Genomic DNA, 22404 nt, shown 5'->3' with positions numbered 1-22404 from the left:
TGGCAAGAGCACCCTCCACTGGCAGCTGTAACAGCCAAAAACGTCTCCCGAGGCTGCCGAATGCCCATGCAGACCACAGTCCCCTGACTGGTAACTACCCTCCAGACCTCCGTGGTCAGCAAGAACCCCACGCGGCGTCCCAGCGGGCTCCCCGGTCACAAACGGCCAAGTGTGGTGCCTGCTCAGCGGGCGCAGCTCCTCCTGGACACGGCCCGGCACGGCTTTCTTCTCCTTCCTCGATGACACTTTCAGGTTTAAGTTCTTTTCGGTGAAAGGGTAAATCTAAGTCTGCACAGTCCGACGTGGTGGCCGCCAAGCGCTCGGAACGTCGCTGCTGCAGACTGAGTGCCAAGTGCAAAGCGCCCCGGATCCCAAAGACTCGGCACGAAAAAGCAGAAAATGCCTCAAACTTTTTCCTTTTCTGTCGGTTATTGTGATATTTTAGGGATACCGGGGTAAATAAAACATATTAAAATTCACTTCGCTTGCTTCTTTTTTGACGTGAGCACTAGGAAACTGAGAACCCCGTGTCTGCACCTGTGACTTGCACTGCACCTGTACTGGGCAGCATGGCTCTGGTGAGCCCATCTGCCACACTGGGTGGGGGCAGAGCATACGACTGCAGACAAGGACTAGGTGTTCTCTCACCTGAACCGTTCGGGGCTCGCACGTGCGCCGTAAATGCCAAGCGGTTAACAGGAAGAGGGGGCCTCCTTCCCCTAGTCAGGCATGAAGGTGGAGAAAACAAGTCTCGCCAAACACTTACGCAGACGGTTTCAAGATTTACCACCTGCGGGACCCTGAACTAGTCTAACGTGGTGACCACCCACCAGGCACTGGCTGTCTCCGGGAGCTCACGTGGACTTCCGCGCGCAGGTCCGATCCGCGTCCACAGGGGCCCGCCCCGCCGTCAAGATCAGCGCCGCCGACAGCGTGGGGGGCTGAGGCGCTCCGCTGTCAGTGGCTGCCCTCTGGCTTTCTGGGCAGGGCTAAGCAAAGGTGGGGTGCCGGGGCCCGCTGTCCCCCCAAGGCCAATCCTCTAACGGACAAGCTCTGCCAAAGCGCCCTGTCGGATGGTGACTTTGGCAGGCCCACGTCTCCTGCCGGCGCCCCCTGCCCCCACTTGACCCTGCCTCCGCCCCAGCCTTTCCCTGTTGCGACTCTAAGAACTCCCTGTCCACCGATCTCGTCTCAGGGTCTGCTTCACGGACCACCCTGCTGAGATGATCAACATCCCACTTCACTGCTCAGGAAAAATACACAAGTTTAAGTAACTTGACGGGTGACAGAGCTAATGAGCTTCAGAGCAGGGCTACTATCTGGGGGTAGTCAGGGCAGCCTCGGTCTTCACCACGTGACAGTCCCTCCCGTTAGGAAGCAATAGAAGTCACATACCCCGCACCAGAGAAGAGAGATGGTAAGTGAGCCATGAAAAGATGCCCCTCAGCCGTCAGGGGACACACGTTAAAACAACAGCAAGCTGGCCGCACGCCCACCGGCCGACCACAGCCCGGAGCAGCAGCCCCGAGCGCTGGCAGGACGGGGACCAGCAGGAATGTCACTCGCCCCGGTGGGAACGCAAAACGGTGCAGACGGTCGAGAAGACAGTTTGGTGGTTTCTCGCAGAACTAAACACACTCCTGCCACGCGATCCAGCAAACACGCTCCTTGGTATTTACCCAAAGGGGCTGAAACCTGATGTCCACACAAAAACCTGCACACGCGTTACAGCAGCTTTGCTCATAATTGCCCCAACTGGGAAGTCGCTAGATGTCCTTCGGCAGGCGATGGACGAACAAACCGTGGTCCCTCCAGACAAGGGTACTATTCAGTCAAAGAGAAATGAGCCCTCAGGCCACGAAGAGACACGGAGGAACCTTAAGTGCATGTGACTAAGTGAGAGAAGCCATCTGAGAAGGCTACAGACCACACGATCCCAAGTATGTGACGTACTGGAAGAGGCAGAACTATGGGGACAGTAAATGACCAGTAGTTGTCAGGGGCCAAGGGAGGGAGGGGTGAACAGAGGATTTTTAGGGCTGTAAACGGTGAATACATGTCACCACACATTTGTTCAAACCCATAAACATACAACACCAAGATGAACCCTGACGTCAGCTGTGGACGCCAGTGATGGTGACACGTCAGTGCAGGAGCACTGACCATAGCAAAGGCGTCGTCTGGTGGGGATGTCGACAATGGGGAGACCGGGGTGTGGGGGGGCGAGTCTCACATGGACTCTCTGTACTTTCCTCTCGATTTTGCTGTGAACCTAAAACTGCTCTGAAAAAATAGGCTTAGGAAAAAATAAACTTTTTCAAAGCAATGAAAGTTATAGACATTCCCCTCCCTAAAAACATATATACGCATTAGCAAAGCGTGTCACATGCGACCTCAGGAGCTTCACAGACCCTGGACAGTGTCCTCGGGCCTGGCTGAGAGCTCACACTGCAGCACATCTCCTGGGGTACGCAGGGCACACCCACCAGTAGCCACCCAAACCCCACCAGCGTCCGTGCCACCTGGCAACACAGGGCAGCCACTGTCAAGCTATCCTGTCTTCCTGTCCCCACGGTCCCTCGGGGCTGGTCCCAGTCCTCCCCTCCACTCACTGCTCCTGGGCAATTTCAGCCACTCTCCAAAGTCTGCTCAGAGACTGACCAGGTTTCAAACCCATAAGAATTAACTGGAAAATGAAGGCTTAAAGGATTAAGCAGCCTTCCACAAGTATGTCCTAACACTGAAACTCCACTCTCACAGATCTGCAAGAGGAGGGTGCTCAGGGAAGGCGTGCACCCCCACAAACCAGCCCCCAGAGACGTGGTCCACCTGAGGGGTCAGGTCAAGCTGCCGACACAGCCAGAAACACCTGGTCACTTCTGACACTTTCGACACGCCATCAGCGCCTCGGGCAGAGCGTGCCTTTGCTTGTGACCCAGCTTGGAGCCCTGTATGTGGGGCCTGTTGCTCGCCCCACTACAGGGCCCCAGGGGGCCAAGTCCACGAATGGAGGTCGCTTCTCTAGGCCAGTGTCCCTCCAGCTCTGAGAGAACACCAGTCCCAGAAAGGGCCATACTACCTGATCAATCCTGCACAAACTGTCAAACGACTCAAGAATAACCAACGGCCTGACTTTAAACACCTTTAATTCCAACAGAGCCGCGACAGTAACAGCTAAGAACTTAACTTCAGTTTGAAGTAGAAAACATGATAGTAAAAGATCAAGTCCCAACGATATGAAATTCACAACAGAACATTTCATAAAAAAGGTGACACACTTACCTTTGAATTTTGACCTAATGTTTGCCAGCTCCTTGTTTATTCTCTTTATTTCTGCTTCTTTACTTTTGCCTAAAAAAAAAAGAGCACATGTGCATTTTTATTTAAAGTGACTCACACACTTCCATACACACACACACAAGGTGAAGGTGGGACTACTGCTTTAGGAACCCGGTAGAACCCAGCTTAGCAGCAAGCCAGCCGCCAACAGCAAAGCCCCCAACCCCCAGCCCCCCAGCCCCCAGCCCGCTCAGGCTAGTCCCTAAAGGCTGCCCAGAATGGAGGGGCCTTTGGTGACGTTTTGAATTCACCTTTTTGCCCCAGTCCTGGAACGAGAAGAGAAGCGCTCATATACCTACTGAACGTTTCCACAATGAATCGTTACTAGGTAACGGTTTACTCCAAAAGTTGACTTTCACTGCCACAGATGATTTTTTAAAGTATAAACGTCTACCTACTGCAGGCTTCCAATCTTACTTATGAAATTCACCAGCCTACACGCTCTGGTCGGTCCACTTTTATAATATTCAGTGAGATTTGAGAATTCTCCATTATGCAAAAGGGATGGAGAATATGTGACATACGTGACAGCCAAGCTCTCGCTCCGCCCCGGATCTGTCGGCAAGCTTGCCTGACGCTGACAAACGTCGGCGAGTGTGCAATGCCCCAGGCGACAGGCGAAGGGCAGGGACCACGTCCAGTTCTGTACCTCCCTGGCTCGTGCGGAAACCGTGGCCTAGGTGATACGCAGGGCCACCAGCTGGATGAGAACCACAGACGCCAGAGACGCTGCTCACCATGCGTGCTACAGTGGGCCGGCTGTGGCTTTCCATCGCTCTTGGAAGCAGGAATCCAGTTTGCTGCTAAAGACCCTGCCCGGGCAGGCCGTTGGTCCAGCAGGAGGGAGGCTTCAGTGGCCGCAGCCCCCAGGCACTCTCCCGGGACCCATCTCGGCCCAGCAGGCAGCCACCCTGTCCAAGACGCACCCAGCACACGGTCACCTTATCCTACCAACTTGCTCACAAACAGGGCTTAAACCTGCTGAGGTAAAGGAACCGCCCAGCCCCAGGCAGACCAACGGGGGCAGAGGCAACAGCCGGGACAGGTGTGCAGCGGCTCCTGCGGGGCGGGGCGGGCTAGAACACCGCTTCCCGCCCTGGTGGAGCTGGGTTCCACTGGGAGTGAGGGTGGGGGCTGCAGAGCTTTAACAAAACAAGCACGACAGTCAGCTCTGGGCAAGGAGGGGTGCAGGCTGCGAGGGGACAGGGTGCCTACACCCCCGTTGCCAAGAGAGCAGCTCACAGGGCCCACCCAGCTCCTGGAGGAGTCACGGGGGCACATGCCAAGCACTGGGCCTGATTCCTGGGGGGCAAATCAAGGGCAAACTTTTTCTTAAATTTTTCTTAAAAAGTAGTGTTTTCGCTGAAACAGGCTCTTTGGACCTGACTGAAATGGCCCATGAAAGACAGCGTTTTGGAAACCTGCTGCTGCTCACACAAAAAGACTGCAGGTGGCTTCGCACGGCCTGCACTGAATGTGCACAGCAAGGCACGCGAATGTGTACGTGTACGCATGCCTGTGTGTGTGCCTGTGTCTGTGTGCACGCCATGCACCTGTTTGTGTGAGTCTGTGTTTGTGCATGCATGGGTGCCTGTGTGGATGCATGTGCGTGTCTGTGTGTGTGCACGCCAGTGTTTGTATGGACACGCCTCCGTGTGTGCATGTGAGCTTCTTGCGAGGGATACAATAACCTGTCTGTGCTCCGCTCTACCTACCTGCCCAAGCCCAAGGTAAAGAGACCCCGAGAGCAGGAACTTATGCTGTGCGGTCAACGGGGTCGGGTCCAGAGCAGGAATAACAGAAACACTGGGAGGCGGCGGGACGAAGGAAGAATGTTAATGAGCTAAATGCACCTTCATGAGAGGGCTCTGCAGCTATCACCCAAGAAGGCAGAGCACGACACAGAACCCTAGGCACATAACAGAGTTAAGGGGTACACCAGACGAAAACAAAAGGTGACAGCACCCTCTGGGGAACAGGACCAGGCCAGGGCAAGAAGCTACAGCTTCTCTTCCTAAGCTTTTCTTAATTGGCCAAATTTATAAGAAACAGTATTTAATCGGGGCAGGCAGGGCCCTCCCGGAGCGCACAGCACACGATGACAGCAGCGGGCTCTGGACCCAGGCGCACTACTGGAGCCCGAGAGCGGCCTCTGCAGAGCTCCCTGTGCAACCAAGGGGGAGTCGCCTGCCATCTCCGAGCGGTGTACCCTCAAAAGAAAGGCCACCGAAAGCACAAGACCTCACGTCGATACGTCTGCGTGAGAGAGGGCACAAAGAATGGCGCATCGCCGCACCGAAGGACAAGACAGCCCGAGCAGACCCAGGTGACCTCGGCGAGCTAAGCGCACGGGCCAGGGGCTGCAGCAGCCTGGCCCCCGGCCTCCCGCCAAGCAGAGACTGTGGGCCAGGAGTCCACTCTGCACACTGCACAGGAGAGGAGCTCTGTGGCCAGGGACGGGGAGGGTCTGCAGAGGCAGGCGGGCTGAGCCAGGGACCAAGCCTCAGAAGTGGCCACCAAGTGAAGACAGAGGAGGAAGGAGCACGGTGCAGCAGACAGCAGCCCTGGACCGTGCCCCACAGCTCAGAAATGCTCCATCACGCGAAAACAGGCAGCTGGAAGGTGCTGAGGTCGGCCTGCATCCAGAGAGACGGTAAGGACAGGGAAACCAGGGCAGAGTGACACCCCTAAGCAGCGAGACTTCCTTGGAAGGACAGCCCCCCCAGATCAGAGGTGGAGCCCTCTACTTTGGGGGAGCCAGAGGGCGTAAAGAAAAACAGAAGACATTTAAAAATCCACCAGAAACTCAGGTACCAGGTAACAAAAATCGGGTAAATTAGAAATTTAAAAACCATTTTAGAAAAAAAGAATAAATTAAAACGAACACAAGAACAAATAACATAATAGCAGTCTGGAGAGAAGCAAGATAAAAAAATTTACTTAAATAAAAAAGAAACGAGGAAAGAAGATAAAAGATTCGAGAGAAAGTAACGAAGATCAAAAGCAAAGGTGCGACCGTGACGGGCGGGAGTCGCGGAGGAGGCCGCGGCGCAGCAGTCGGGCCCACGTGTCGCCCCGAAAAGCTTTCCTGCCATGGAACGACGCACATGAAAGACTTCAAACCACATGAAGAAAACCTCTCAACGTAATCGGGAATGTCAACACCAAATAACACACACCAACACGCGTTCTAATACAACGACTGGGCTTCAAACAAAAGGAACCCTTTGCGCATCTAGGAAAAGGGCAAGGCGCTCACACGGGACACGGGACACGCTCAGACTCTGGCCCCTCCGCACCGGACGGGGGAGGGCGCAGCCTGTGTAAGGCCTGTGGGGGACGCAGTGCGACACAGGCCATCGTGCCCGCCATGAGGGCCCCGGAGAACCAGGCACACACCTCGCCCAGGTGGAAGGGCTCAGAGAACAAGGGACAGATGAGCCCAGGGCCCCCGGGGCCCCAGAGAACATGCGGACGTGCAAGGGCGCTGCAGCCAGAGCCTGCACAGAGGGAGGCAGGGGAAGGGAGGGAGGGGAAAGGAGGGAGGGGAAGGGGAGGAGGGGGGAGGGGGAAGGGGGGAGGGGAGGGAAGGGAGTGAGGGAGGAGAGGAGGGAAGGGGAGAGAGGGGAGGGGAGGGAAGGCAAACCCAGGCGCCACTGCTGCCAGCTGTCCACAGTCGGCAGTGGGCAGTGGGGCGTCGGAGCCTGCTGTGGGTGCAACACAAGGTCTAGGTCATGCATGATTAGGAGACCGTGTAACAGCACCCCCCCCAACCCTAGCACCCGTGGGACCCTGGTAGGGAACAGGTTCCAGGAAGCTGGTCACTCTGAACTTAAGTGGGAGTCCACATCACCACGGGCATAGTGCAGCTCTCTTCCAGACAGTATGGGTTCCTGGAGCCAGCCCCCCCACCCCCACCCCGGAGGCCACACACGGGAGTAGGGAACTGCTGTTCCCACCACAGGAAACCAGGAGTCCTGGAGAAACTGCCGGCTCGGCACAGACGAGCCCGGGCTTCCTGCCTGCTGAAGACAGTCCAAGACCACAGACCACCCGGGGCCACATCCCAAAACGCAGCGGCCGAAGCAAGAGACGCCATTAGCCAAAGGTGGGTCAGCCTGAGCTTCGAAAAGGATTAAAAGTGCAACAGACAAAATTCACAAAAACATTGAAATCTGTGGGTTCAAAGACATTTAAAAAACACCTACCTCGTCACCTTCAGAGGCTACTACTTTGAAGCGGTAAATAAAGGCGAGAGCCTGTCGGCTACACTTCCTCTGCCACGCGCACCAGCCCTGGGCAAGCGGACAGCGCAGGAAGGGAAGGGGCTCCTCATGAAAGCATTCCCACGCATCAGTGGAGAAGAAACTAGAGCGAGGACAGCACCATTCTGCAGCCCCAAAGCGATGCGTGGAGCCAGGCCGGGGGCAGGGATGGCTGCTGGCCTCACAGAAACAGACAGACCGGGGCGCCACCACGAGTCCGGCCACGGAGCCACCTACACGCGAGCGGGACTCGGGACCCAGCTGCAGACAGCAAAGAACATGCTGAAAAGTCCCATGACCTCAACAACTTAACGTCCCTGAAATGTCCTGAATCCTGAACAGACCGTCGTAAAAAAAAAAAAAAAAAAAGAAAGGGGTACAGATTAAAAGATCGAAGAGCACCACATGCTTACTCTGGCGCTCAGGACGCAGCCTGGGGTGAGGGGCCTGTAAGGACACGGGAAGCCGGCACCCCGGAAGGTCTGGAAGGACAGAGGGAGCGCGTGGAAGGGCTCTTGGGAGGGTCACCTGGACGGAAGTCCCCAGGGTGCTTGCCTTTTAATAACAGCTCAATCATCTTTAAACGTGGGTTTTGTGTGATTTTCTGTGTTTTCATTCACAACAGAAAAGGAAAAAAGTAAGGGCATACTGCCCTGCGAGGCAGCGGACACCCCGACTGCAGCAATGCTCCCGCTGAGGCTGGATCCTTGGGCTCATCTGACCTTCCGAGGGCCAGGGAGCCATCCGCGTCCCCAGCGTGGAGCGTACGAAGCCCTGCAGTTCGGGCTCTGCTCAGCACCGTTCCTTGGGGGGCCCCAGCCCTCAGGCTTGCGGCCGCCCCTGCAGCAGCATTCCCCCCACTTGGCGAAACACCCTACCCTACCCCTCCGAAAGGGCTAGGTGCACAGTGAACCCTAGTCTCCCGGGCACTTCCTGTCACTGTCCCCACCCGCTTCCCTCACCTAAATCGCCCTGCATAGGCATGTCCCCCACAGGGCTGGCAGCCCACCAGCAGAGATGAGGGAGGCCAGGCGGGGTGAGCAGGGTGCTGAGGGGGGACTCGGGAGGCCGCGCAGACGCTGCTGGTGGAGGGCCTGGTGCTAAAGCCTCCGGGCTCAGGTCTGGGTGGAACCAGCAGCTTCTCTAAGCGGCCATGACCGATGCCTTCTCCTCACGGTGGATCCGCCGTGGCAGGAAGACCAGAAGCACAAGCCAGCAGATGCCAGCCACACCTACATGGTGGCTGGGAGCGCCTCAGGAGACTTCCGTGGGCACAAAGTGCTGCCAGGTCAAACGTGCCTGGCCGGGGGGAGGTCAAGGAAAAGCCAGCAGGACTGGGGTGACCGCCGACCCACGCGCAGACCACGACCGCAGTGCTAAGGGGCCGAACCCGCTGCGCCTGTCAGTCATCACCCTACTAGCGCTGAGCACAAGCGCACACGGGTGGCTGGCGCTTCTGGGGCTTCCTGAGGCCTCGGGCTGTCTCTCCCCACCCCAGACTGCTGGGAGCAAGTCTGGCAAAAATCTTATCTTTTTAGATGAAGAATTCGCTCTGGGGGAGGGAAAGGCTTACTGCCCTAGGCTGACTTCAGAAACCCATCTCAGATGGGTCCAGGGCCAGCAAGGGTCACCGGAGGCAGCGACACCTCACCACGGTGCAGCTGACCTCCGCCACATGTCTCCACCTCAAATGCGGCAGTCTGAGGGCCACTGAAGACATCGAGACTGTACCAGGAGTCCCCACAGCGGACTGGGGCTCTGCTGGCTAATGAGTAACTAGCCCGCAACCTCTGCCCCAAAGGAGCTCGGTGCCCGGTCAGCAGCGAACAATGCGCCCCAGGGCCCAGGCCTGACAGACGCTCTGGGATTGCAAATCGCAGCCCCGGTCGTTCTGCCCCAGTGACATGCTGGTCAATGATTCTTCTCCTTGCTGACCAGACTGATCAGCTGACAGCTGAGCGTCCAGAAGAGCCCGCCTCGGGAGCAGGCGCAGGGGCCTCTCGGCTCCACGGCAGCAAGTTTGAAACTTATGAGGAAACTTGGTCTAAGAAAAGAATTTCGGTCTGTATAAAATGATTTCACCGAGCAAGCCAAAAGCCCAGAACTGACCAAAAAGCCGATTCTGAAGGGCGATATCATGGCTAAAATTATAGTGAAGGTGGTCCGCACGGCACCCACAGAGTGGACTCTGAAACCCAGCCGGGACACGACTGCCACCCCACGTCTCCCCAGCGCGCAGAGCCTGCGCTCTGGGAAGCAAGCGGTGTGGCCACAGCGAGTCGCCATGGGCGCAGCCACACGCCGGGGACATTCGGGGACATTCGGGGACATTTTCAACACCTCCCTGCTGTGCGCAGGGGCCTCGACGGCCGGCAGAGCGAAAGGGCGCAAAGACCAGACGGCGGCACCACAGGAGTAAAGCCACATCCAACTGACGCACACTCACTGGTACATCTTTTACCAGCTTTACCGAGATGGATTCTCACACGATTCACTCGTTTAAAGCACACGATGCGCCGGCTTCCGGTATGTTCGGACTTGCGCACCCGTCACCACAATCTGAGAAATTTTTCATCTCCCCAAAAAGAAACACCAACCCCTTTACTTGCTCGCTCGTACAGATTCCCCTCTTCTAAACATTTCATAACATGGGACCTTCACGCAGTCTGTTCTGATTGGCTTCTTCCACTTCGGATGTTTTCAAGGCAGCGTGAATCCCTTTTGCTGTTGAATCGTGCTGCGTTCTGTGTCTGTGTCACATCTGGCTATCTCGTATTGGCGGATGGGGGCGTTGCTTCCAGTCTGGGCTATTATGAGTCATGCTGCCTTGAACACTCGTGTCCAAGTTTTCATGTGTACATGTTTGCATTTCTCTTGGGTGGACACCTAGGAGTGGAATCACTGGTCACATGGCAACTCTATTTTAAACGTCTTGAAGAGAGACAAACGTTCCCCCAAGGGCAGCACCATTTTATATCACCACTGGAAAAGAACAAGGGTTCCCATTTCTCCACGAATCTGCCAACACCTGTCATTGCCCTTCACTCTCATCGTGGCCACCCTAGTGGTGTGGTCTCACTGCGTTTTGAGCTGCATTTGCCTGATGGCTTCTAATGTGCTTACTGGACACCTGTGTACCTACTACAGAGAAACACATTCGGATACTTTGTTCATTTTTACTTTAATATTCTGGATACAGCCCTTTATCAGAAACATGATTTTCAAATATTTCCTCATTCTTGGGCTGTCTTTTCACTTTCTTGATAGCATTTTGCAGCAGGAAAATTTTCCGTTTTGATGAAATCCAATTTACCTTTTTTTTAATCGCTTGTACTTCGTCATAACTAAGAAAGCGTTTCCAAGGTCACAAAGATGCAGTCGTATGTCTTCTCGTTTCAGAGCTTCAGCTTTTGCTCTTAGGTCTGTGACGCTGTGGAGCTGATTTCGGGCCCCGCTGTGCACCAGGGCCCATCTTCGTCCTTTTCCACGAGGGTGATGCGGTTACCCCAGCGCGATCTGTTGAAAACACTATGTTTCCCCTACCGAATTCTCGGCACTCTTGTCAAAAGTCAAGTGACCCAAGACTTAAAGATCTGCTTCTGCAGTGGCAGTCCTACCCCTACGGCCTACATGCCTGCCATTACAGAACAAGGCTGTCCCTGTCACCTCAATACGGCTGAGGACCTGGCTGGGGACCTGGCTGGGCTGCCGGTTCGCCGTGGGCGGCGGCCTACAGTCTTCTCTCTCGTGATGTCTTTGTCTGACCTTGTTCTCAGGGCCTCACAGAATGAGCTGTCGAGTATTCCCAACTCTTCTATTTTTCCAGCTTTTGTAAAGGATTAGCACCGGTTCTCTGTTTGATAAAATTCACAGGCGAAGCCACCTGGGCCAGGGTTTGTTCTTATGGAAAATTTTTAAATTACTAATTCAACCTCTTCTTATAAGTCTATTCAGATTTTTTTATTTCTTCTCGAGTCAATTTGTTACTTGTGTCTTTCGAGGAATTTCTCCATCCTGAGTCAGCTAATTTTTGTCTCGCAATCATACAATTATAACCCCTTTTATTTCTGCAAATTCAGGAGTAATGTCCCTCCTTTCCTTCCTGATTTTCGTGCTCTGGGTCCTCTCTTTTTCTTGGTCAGTCTAGCCAGAGGTTTGTCATTTGTGTTAATCTTTTCGAAGAACCAGCCTTTAATCTAATCTTTGTTATTATTCCACTTGCTTTGCGTCTTGCTTGTCCTTCTTTTTCTGGTTCTTAAGACAAAACATCAGGTTAGTGATTTGAGATCTTCTCTTTAATGTAGGTATCTACAGCTATAAATTTCCCCCAAGCACTGCTTTCAGACCACCCCCCAAGTTTTGGTATGTTGTATTTTTATTTTCATTTATCTCAAAGTATTTTTTAATCTCCCTCGGGTTTTCTTCTTTGATCCATTAGTTATACAGGAGAGTGTTTTATTTCCACCTATTTGTCCATTTCCTCCTGTTACTGATTCCTAATTTCATTCCATTGTGGTTGGAGAATATACTCTGTATGTTTTCAACCCTTTTAAATTTATTGAGGCTTTTTCATGGCCTTACATAGGATCTAGCCTGCAGAATGTCCTGTGTGCACTCAAGGAGAGTGCGTGTCCCTTCCTCTCCCTGGGTGGAGCAGTCTACAGGTGTCTGTTGCGTCTAGCTGCTTTAGAGTGTCGTCCGAGTCTTCGATTCGTGGCTGATCTGTCTAGTCCTACCTATTTCTGAAAACAGGGTAATGAAGTCAACTACCAGTGCTGAACTGTCTATTTCTCCCCTCTCCATGTATTGTGGGGCTCTGTTACTGGGTCTAGATGTGTTTATAACTGATATATCTCCTCGAGGGATTGACCCTTTATCATTACAAAGTGCTCTTCTATGTCCCTGAAAACAATTTTTGTCTTCGAGTCCATTTCGTCTGACATTAATACAGCCACTCTCATTCTCCTCTGGTTACTGGTTGCAGAGCACATCATTGTTTCTCCTTCCAGGCTCCTATCTCTTATAATCTGTAGTGTCTCTTGATGACAGTACATAGCTGGATCTTATTTTTTTAATCCATTCTGCCAATCTCTGCTTTTTAATTCAAGTGTTTAATCTGACTACATTTAAGGTGATTATCGATAAGGTAGGACTGACATCTGCCATTTTGCGATGTTCTCTTTGTTCACATAGTCTTCCATCGCTGATTTCTTTTGCGTTAAATAGATGTTTTTAGGATACCAATTCCCATTTCTTTTACAATGTTTTTTAGTTAGTTTGTTAGTAGTTACCTGGGGATTAACGTTAAAATGTTGGAGTTTGGGGCAATACGAACCTAATTTCAATATCGACTTTGCTCCAGCAGAGCTCTGCCCGCCCGCCCCCCCGTTTGTGCTATGACGGTCACACGAATTACATCTTCACGTGTATCAAGCCCATTAGCACAGTTTTCTTTAAACTGTATTAAGTTTAAATTACTGTTTGGGCCCTTGTCTTTTAAATCAGACAGGGGACACGAACGTACAAACGTGAACTTGCACCGTCTTCCCTCCCGACCTCCGTCCGCCTTTCCCGTCGCGCTCCGTTCCCTCTGCCATCCGCCGGCTTCCCTTCAGCACGCCCTGCTGAGCGGCTCTGCTGGCCACGCGCTCCCTCGTGCTGCTTTATTTAGCAATACCTTGGTTTCTCCCTTTTTGAAGAATGGTTTCGCTGGATACAGAATTCTTGGTTGACAGTCTCTCTCCAGCATTCTGGGTGCATCAGTAGACTGGTCTGCATGGTTTTGAATGAGAAATCAGCTGTTGACCTTCAAGCTGTCTTGAAGACCGTGAATGTTTGCCTCTTGCTGCTTCAAAGGCAAACTGTCTTTCAGCACTCTGTGTGGCAGTCCGGGTGCCGCTCTCCATGAGTTGGTGCTGTCTGGCGGTCACCCCGGACGGGTGAATTAATGTGGCATCAAATCTGGGGCATTTACGTCCTCTCCTCATGGGACTCCAGTGCGCTCAATGGTGTCGCTGTCTCTGAGGCTCTGCTCATTTTTCTTCATTCTTTTTACTTCTGTTCCTCAGGCTGGATCTAGATGCACCTTCGTATAGATCTCAATCACTTAACGAACTTATGCTCAAATTCACCAATTCTTTCTCCACTGGCTCAGACCTTCTGCTGAGCACCTTTGGTAAATTTTTCATTTTAGTTACTATATTTTCAACTCCAGAATTTTTTTGATTTTTTTTCAACAATTTCCCACTCCATAATTGATATTCTCTATTTGGTGAGACATCATTCTCACATTTTCCTTTAATTCTTCAGACACGGTTTCCTTTAGCTCTTGGAACATATCTGTGATAACCAACTCCTTCCCAGGTAGGTCCAACACCTGGACTCTGTCAAAGACACTTTCGAGTGACCCCTTTTTCTCCTGTGTACAGACCACATTCTCCTGTTTCTTTGTGCATCCCAAATTTTCTTATGGAAACCTGGGCACTTAGACGACATGACGTGGCAGCTCTGGACATCAGAAGCCCCCCGCCCAGGGACCACTGTTGCTGCTGTGTGTTCAGTGACTTTCCTGAACCAGCTCTGTAAAGTCTGTAACTCCCTCTCGTTTAGCCAGGTGGTCAGTTCACGGCGGGTCAGGTCTCTCCTTAAGTGCCTAAAGCTAGTATGCCCCAGACAATGCCAGGAACCACGTGTGCAAGGCACACTCTCCACACTCAGACTGTGACAGCTCAGCCCCCGCCTTCACGTCCCACTTGTGTGGGGACCAGGATGAGCCCGAGGTGAGAGATGGAGCCCCTGCCGGACCCCTCCTAGGCGTGTGCGCATGCAGTCCTGCACACGTGCAGCCTTCCAGGCCCCCAGGAACCCACGAGAACTTCCCAAAGCCCTGGATGGCATGCCATTCCCCACATCTGCCTTTTAAGATTTGGGCCCCAAACCGTGATATTAAACAACTGTCAGTAATCGTTTTCCGCAAACACACCGAGCGAGGTCAGGTGATGCTAAGCTCTGCCAATGGGGATCTTGTGGCGAGCTGCCATCCCGCTCCAACAGCAGACGCCCTAAGCAGGGCTCTGAGGGGCCAAGCTGCCCTGTCCCTCCAATGGCGGCAAGACTGGTCTGTCCGGCCACCAGAGCACGAGAAGGAGAACGAGAGTCCAGTCACAGGTGCAGCAGTTTTTCTTGACTCAACCTTTGGTTAATTTCCAGAGTTCTGACAAAATTGATTCTGACCATCTGTACCATCTGCTTTTATAAAGGGGTGACTACATGGAGGTTCTCGCACCAACATTCTGACTAAATGGCACTTCCGCTGTAGACTCAAAGCCACTATGAATGGCGGGTACTTGACCATTCATGCCCATCAATCCTGACTTCTAAACCCCAAAAGCCCACCCTTCCCTTTCCACTCGCCGCCCTGATTCGGGCCCTTGCCACCTCTGCTGGAGCAGACCAAGCCCCCCTTCCCTAACAGGCTCCCTGCCTCTAAGCCGGACGTCCTCTGCATTCAAGATGTCGGCTCTGCGAAACCGCCATGTCGCTCCCCTGCCCACGGTCTGTCGGTGGCCCGCGCCCTGCAGAGCGGGCTCCCGGGGCCGGTTTCGGCTTATTCCTTCTCCTGCCACATCCCTGCCACCCACTAGGCGCTTCTCACACTAGGAACCACCCACAGCTCCTTGAGTGTGTTCCACTGACACTGAGGTCTCTCTGCAGTGTGATGCATGGTGCCCCCACTCCTGGATCGCCCCCCAAACCCTGCCATGATGCATGGCTCGGCAGGGCCGCAACGTGCAAAGGTGAGAGAAAGGGAACCGAATCAGAACAGAACTCGAACCGCTGGCCAGAAGATTTTCTCCTAAGTAAACACATCCAGCCACTCCACTCCCGTTTCCTAAGGCCCAGGAGGCTAAGGGAGCTCCGCGGGGCCAGAACCTAGCCAGGAAAATGGGCTCGGCCTCTCCCGCGGGGCACAGGGCAGATGTGGGCATGTCACTGGCCTCCTTAACTCTGGGCGCCCACTGCCGCAGGAGACAAACTCCAAGCGCCAGCCCCTGGCACCAGCCCCGCACCCTGGAGGCTCCCCAGAAGCCCTCTGACCCCACTTCCCACACCCTCATTACGTCGTGACTGTGGGCCAACAGTGCTGAAGGACAAAGCCGAAGAACTGGCAGGAGTGATGAGTGGAGGCGGCAGGGACCAGGGTGTCCCCCAGTGTAGACTGCACCTCCTAGGCAGTGGCACCTCTCTGGGGCATGCACATCGCATCGTCCTCAGGCTCTTCTCGGTCCTTTTCCAAGCTCAGCCTCCAGGGCACTCTCTGAAAGCAGGCCACTTCCTCCTGGCATGCTGCGTCTCCATGTGGGCCGAGCCCGTGCGGCCATCTCCCCACCGGGCACAGAGACGGTCTCTCTCAGCCTTGGCCCCTGCCTACGGGGACACCCACCTGACCCTCTCTGCCCAGAAATGCTTCTCAGTGCTGTGGCACATCCTGCCTTTTGTGACATTTCAACCATGTCAGCTTTCATATCGAAGCCAGAAGATTCTGAAGAAGTCAAATGCTAGAATCAGTACATAGTTTTGTAACCTAAGTCTTAGACATCACGTGGCCTGTTCTCTTGGGAGTACCCTTCCGAGTATTTCATGAAGTTGGAGACAGTCCTTTAACCCAGTGCACACTGTTCCGCGAGCTGACGAAGCCATCCACTTCCGATCTCCCGCACCGTGGTTTCAACACCAAACCTCAGTGCTGCCTCTGCCAGGCCAAACCCCGCGAGGGGCACCACCCCTCCATCCCTGCTGGCTGGGGGCGGGGTGGACCAAACACAACTCCAAGGAACAGGAATGCTCACCAAGGCCAAAGGCACGTGAAGCCCTTCAACGCCTGACCTGGACCTGCCTTTTCCAGATGTCCAAGCACCTGGTGCACCTCCCTCATTCCCTCTGCCCTCCTTCCAGGACCTGCCCATCCCCAAACCAGAGACCTTCAGGGCAAGGGCAAGGGCAAGGGCCCTGGTCCGCCCTGACGCCCTCGTAGCCCCTACTGTGTACCTGGAGGCACGCAATCAGGGGGACGTCACGGGCGAGACCGCGTCTCATTTGTCTGCAAGCTCCTGAGGGGGCCATTTCTCCAAAAGCCACACAGCATGTCACATCGCAAGCCCAAGTGCCATCCCATATACACCCTGAGGTCCAAGCTGTCCCAGAATTCACACCTCCTCAGACTTCAGGAGGAAGCAGAGTGTGTAACGGTCGTCCACGGACCCCCACCTCGGCAGGGAGCGCGCCCCTGCGAACACCCACGTGGGCAGGGGCACCACACAGCGCTCAGGGCGATATAGGGCCCCACTGCGGCCAGACGAGTTTACTATGGACTTACTGAAAAAGACGTCGGGTCCTAGCTGTCGGGTCCTTGTAAGTTTTGAAATTTGAGCTAAGGGAGGACAGCGGCCTCACGCCCAGAGCCAGCAGAATGAGCAGGTGAAACTGTGAGGACATCCGAGCGCGCCCACCGGGGCTTCCAGCACGGCCGCTCCCAGCACAGAACGCCGCGTCCCGTGGCACATGCGCATCTGCCCCTCTGCTCTGACTCTACGTAACATCTTAAAAGCCAACGAGATGCCGTTTAATCCCGCGAAGACAGCCTTTCCAATAACTCTGTGCCTACAAAATCCTGGCACATGTTGTTGCCAAAAAAAAAAAAAAAAAAACAGTGAAAATCACTTTAAGAGGAAAAAGTAATGCCAGGTATCTGGCATGAGAATACACTTATCACCAGGACATGTCGACTTGTCATAAAAGAGTCCCCCCTTCAGAAGGGCCAGAGGAACGACGGGGAAGAACACACAGATACTTTCTAGAAGCCACAACGGCCAACCTGGGCAGGAAAATTCAACCTGGACCAAAAGCTCCCTTCCTCCTCCGCAGGGTGGCTGTCCCTCCCCTCGCCCGTCACATGCTTCCTTAATCAGTGTCTATGGGACAGAAATTATGCATGAGAGTGCAAAAGAATATATGCAGGAAGAGCACTCTTCCTCCAAACGTCAGCATTTTCCAAATGTACGGTCAAGACGCGAATGAACATTACATTTTGAAAAAACTTTAAAAGTTCAAAACTAGACTGACACACTCTGATTCTGACCTTTATTACTATGCAGGAAAATCAAGTACTAACTGTATGTTTAATATTTACACTTGTTTCAACTGAAATTTAAATTTTTATGTTCAGTTTCTCCATGTCCAATTTATGACTCATAAGACATGGATTTTACGAACAAATAAAATTTTTTTAAACTTTAGTCATGCTGAAACAGTGCGAAGGGGTGCCAAATTCCAACAAAGTTAACAAACAGAGACGAGATCAAGTTATGCGAGGGCGCGTGAGCAAAGCACGAAGTCATGCGACCCTCTACCAGTGCACCTGCTGCAGAGCTGCGCCTTCCCGCCTTCCTCCCATCGCTAATTACACCTCACCCCACGCTGGCTTCCTGCAGCGCCTGCAGGGGTAAGGAAAACAGCTCCAAGGAGGAGGGCAGGGTCTCTCCACACAGCTGTGCGGCCCGCCGCCACGCCAGCAGGGAGGGGTAAACAGCAATCCCCTGCCCACGGGCAACATGGCTGGTCTCACAAGAATAAAGACCAATCGCCTCTCTCTTTTCACTGCGGCCCGGATGATCCTCCTGCCAATCCTGCGTCTGCCATCTTCGGCAGTGTTCTATATTTCCAACGACGTTCTAGTGCTGACACGTCAGAGATCATGGGAAAGACAGGCCCTAACTCAGCTGCGCGGCTGACCCCTGGGGTCCGCTTACCCGCAGCTTTTTTTCCAGTCCATCTGAGGTCGGCCCTCCTCTGCAAGTTTCACATCTGCATCTGGGAGGCCGTGGGTGCGGAGGGAGACTTCTGCACTCTCCCACACCATGCTGTGTAAGGGACCAGGGCCCCGCGGATTCTGGTGCCCGCAAAGGTCCTGGAACCGACCCCTCGCAGGTACCGAGGATGACGGGAGTTAAGTTTTGGGGGGAGCCAAAAGTTATACTTGAATTTTCAACTGTGCGGGGTCTATGCCACTAACCTCCCCCAGGTGTTCGAGAGTCCCCTGTATGCAACTCTTCGCCAGCTTATCACATGCGCGAGAGCAAACGAAAGCTCCGAAAGAACCGGATAAGTGGCAACAAACTAGTATTTTCCCAATTTCGGCAGTTCTTGTGTTTCCTTTGCTACTGCCTGACTGTAATGTCCATCAGCACAGTAGCCTGGATGGCCCTCGAGGGGACTGTGCTGAGTGAGGAAAAAAAAGCTCATGTCAACAGGACAACACATGTGATGTCACCGTGCAGGGTACCTCACTGGTCGGGGCGAGGTGGGGAGGCTGGCTACATAGGGTGGCCCGAGGGGATTCTAAGATGAAGGACCAGTTCTGTACCTTGAGGGAGGTGGGGTTATACACAGCTACACGTGAGAAAGCACACGGACCGACACACGCACGCATCGGTGCGGTGACACCGGCGAAGTGTGCGTGCCTGGGGACTGGACCGGCGGCAGTTTCCTGGTGTTGAAACTGTACTGTTATGTGAGATGTTCATCTTCGGAGGGTGGGGTGAGGGGTGCTGGGCCCGCCCTGTCCATTTCTTCGCAACTTCCTATGAATCCATATTTGTTTCAAAATAAAGAATTATTTAAAATCTGGACCTAAGGAAAGAATTAGAATTCTTAATGCCAATTAAAAAAAGAAAAAGAGAGAGAAACTATTCGTTAACGCCACACACTGAACTCACACTAGGTGAATTCAGTGGCCCTGGGTGGAGTCAATCAGCAAAGATCGAGTTCATTTCATGAGGCACTGAATTAGCTTGCTACCCGGGCCACAAAAGCTAAGACGTGGGCCCCTTTTCAAATGCTGGAGCATATTCACATATTCACTGCTGCCTGTGCTAAGAGATGTGATGTCCCCAGCCAGTCGGCTGGAAGCAGACTACGAACATAAAGTGCAAACAGGTGCAGGGCAGGTCTTAGCGCTCTTACCGGGAACGTTTAGGAAACCGGTTTGGAGCGGGAGAAGGGAACTGCAGTTTCAGAGATGAAACGGACTTTACCGATATCTCCTCCAAGGAAACTGAAATTCAGCGGCCACAGACTTGGGCTCATGGAGCTGGTGAGAGGCCGCAGGAGTGTGGCCTCAGGCTGCTAGCTCAGTGCCCTCTCCAGGGGCTGGCTGCTTCCATTAACCTCACAAGAGCAGTCTGCACACCATGCCAGAGCCACAGGCCAGTGGCAAGCAGGGAACCCTGTGCCCACCACCCGGGGTCCAGCTCGGACCGGCTCTGGCAAGTCCACTTTCCAAACTGCCAGCCACGCCAGTTGAGAATGGTGACCCTGCAGCTTCAGGCAAGTCTCGGCTCTCTGCCCGCCCTTCACACGCAGTGGCCCAAGAGCCACCTCCCAGGTGAAATCTCTAGCCCACTCGTCAGACGCCATGCGAGCAGGGGAACAGTGCCAAGCACAGCAGACACAGTCCCCACCTTGTGGGGGGAACACACACCTCAAGTTGCCACTGCTCTGAAGAAACGCGGTGCTGTGACTGATGCAGGGGCGACCACACCGCGAGGTCGTCTCTGAGGAAGGTTGTGTTGGACAGGCCTGCCCGCCCCGCCAGGGACCAGGCGCCCTCCACGCCCTTGCTCTTTCGGGGGGCAGCGCCTGACCTATCCGTCCACATCAGGGACCTCCACCGGGACTGGGAACATTTTCGGCTGCCACAACCGAGGCATCTAGTGGGTGGAGACAGGGATGCTGCCAACCGCAGGACAGCTCCGCACAGCAAATGAGTGGCCTGCGTGTCAACAGCACGAGGCTGGGGAGAGTCCGGTCCACAATCAGACAAGCATCGCGTGTCCCCACTACGCGCAGGCACCTCCTGGTCCAACGCCGACCTTGCACACGGCGCGCCTGAGAGTGATTAGCTGTCCGAGAAAACGGGTTTTCATCTCAACGCCCTGCCCAACGCAACTTTTTTCCAAAACAGAAGGACAGACGTCACAACTAATTAAAGGCTGCTAAGCTTTGCCCAAGGGGTCCCCTGACGAAGCGCACACACACACTTAGCTTTACGAGACGCGTTAGGATGAGGAATAGTGCTGTCTTGGAAATCACGTAAGCAGCAAAGGGAGAGAAAATGAGCACACTGCCCCGCCGGGAGAAGCGCTGCAGGGTGTTTCCACACTGACTTCCCGCGCAGTGAGGAGCGGGCAGAGGGTCTCACCCTTCCAGTCTGGGCCCTCCGCCCAGTCTAAGGAGGTGAGGGTACAAACATTCTTTAAACCTCAGGCGATAAAAAAAAATGTGGTGGATAGCAAGGAAAAAAATACAACACACCAGACAGGAAATTGGCTTTGTGTTTATTTTTTAATTAAATAAAAGGGACCGTCTCTAAAAGCCGTCAGGAGTTTCTGCACACCAAAGCCCAACTCACTGAAGATCGGCTGCACTCACCACCTCCTGGCCGCTTCCACCTTTGGGTGTGGATTTTTCCACTCTAAAGGGACACACGTGTCCCTGACCAGAGACAGCAGGCAGAGCACTTGCTCCAGAGCCATGGCACCCCGCACTGCCCCCTGTCCGGATTCCCTGGGGAGTGAGTCATTTTAAACAGGCTTACGAGCCGGCGGGAACCTGGGACACAGAGCTGCTTCCCCCACAAGACACGGACGTCGCTATCCCCACTCCCAACGTGAAAACCCAGACGGCTGTGGAAAACGCTGGGTTAAACGCTCCATTACTAGAAAGACGCAGATTGCTCGAGATGACATCATGCTGGGGAGGGGCGTCTTCATCCGAACCCCCTCGGCGGTGCCACAGCCACCCTCAGCCCGCACCCACAGTGCTCTCACCTCCTGACTCCTACCTCAGTTCGGAGCTTCCCTGTCCCTGCATCGTATCCTTGACGCCTGTCCTGTGCCTCTGACGCCTGCCAGGGTCGGGCACTGCCTCACCTGCCTGCCTCCCTGGATTACCTATCTTTAGGTCTGCCACTGGACCCTGCCACCAGACCTGCGCCTGGACTCTCCCGCCTCACGCTCTGGACTTGTGCCTCCTGGACACTCCCAAGGCCGCTGCCTTAGTCTCACCTGCGCTCTGCACCTCGCCTCTGTGCCTTCCCTAAACACGCACTCTCTAGGTCCAGCACCCTGCCCCGCATCCCAGCCTCCAGCCCCCGACACTTCCGCCTCCCAGGTCCGCACCCCTGCCCCGTACCCCGGAACCCCGCCCCGCACCCCGGGCCTGCGCCCCCCGACACCCGCCCCCCGCAGGCCGGCTCCGCCGCCGCGGCCACTCACAGTTGCGGATGTCAGAGATGAAGACCGCCAGGCCCCGCATCCCGTCCCCCTTGGACACGGCCGGCATCTTCGGGCGCGGGGGAGCAGCCTGCGCTGCGGGCCGGGAGGAGGAGCGGGGAGCTGGCAGCGGGAGCGGGAAGCGCGGCCGCGGGAGGAGCCGCCTCAGCCGGAGCCGCCTCAGGCTCCCAGCGCCGCTCTCAGGGCCGCCGCCGCCGTGCGCGCGCACGCTCGCTCGCTCGCAGCCGCGCGCACGCGCACGCTCTCCGCGGCCGCAGCGCGGGGGCGAGCACGTCGAGGGCGGGCGTGCAGCGGTAGGCGCGGGAGCTCCCCCTGCAGGCCGACGCCGCGCGCGGGGCCGCTCTGGGACCCCTGGTTTCGCGTTCCCGGGGCCCCCCCGCCCCCCCGGCGCCCTGCCCAGCCCTGGATCTGGGGCAGCTTGCGGCCCGCCTTGCGGAGCCCGGATGCGT

General features: G+C 54.7%; 1 protein-coding gene across 3 annotated transcripts in view; it reads right to left on the bottom strand.

Moving 5' to 3' along the window:
- Positions 1-22148, bottom strand: part of AP2A2 (adaptor related protein complex 2 subunit alpha 2) — a 53034-nt gene extending 30886 nt beyond the window's left edge. For 2 of the 3 annotated variants that reach the window (XM_039840492.1, XM_039840493.1), the window contains exons 1-2: positions 21938-22148; positions 3283-3351 (exon numbers count right to left, since the gene is read on the bottom strand). In XM_039840492.1, the coding sequence (XP_039696426.1) occupies positions 3283-3351; positions 21938-22004 (136 nt within the window). In that variant the 5' untranslated portion in view covers positions 22005-22148. Of the gene's footprint in view, positions 1-3282; positions 3352-8566; positions 8604-21937 lie in introns of those variants that run through there. The other variant, XM_039840494.1, reaches the window with a different exon arrangement.
- Positions 22149-22404: the final 256 nt, after the last annotated feature.

Source organism: Pteropus medius, unplaced genomic scaffold, assembly GCF_902729225.1.
Source record: "Pteropus medius unplaced genomic scaffold, Ma_sr-lr_union100, whole genome shotgun sequence".
NCBI classification, from domain to species: domain Eukaryota; kingdom Metazoa; phylum Chordata; class Mammalia; order Chiroptera; family Pteropodidae; genus Pteropus; species Pteropus medius.
Note: the sequence above shows the minus strand (reverse complement) of the source record. Positions and strands in the feature narration are given on the sequence as shown.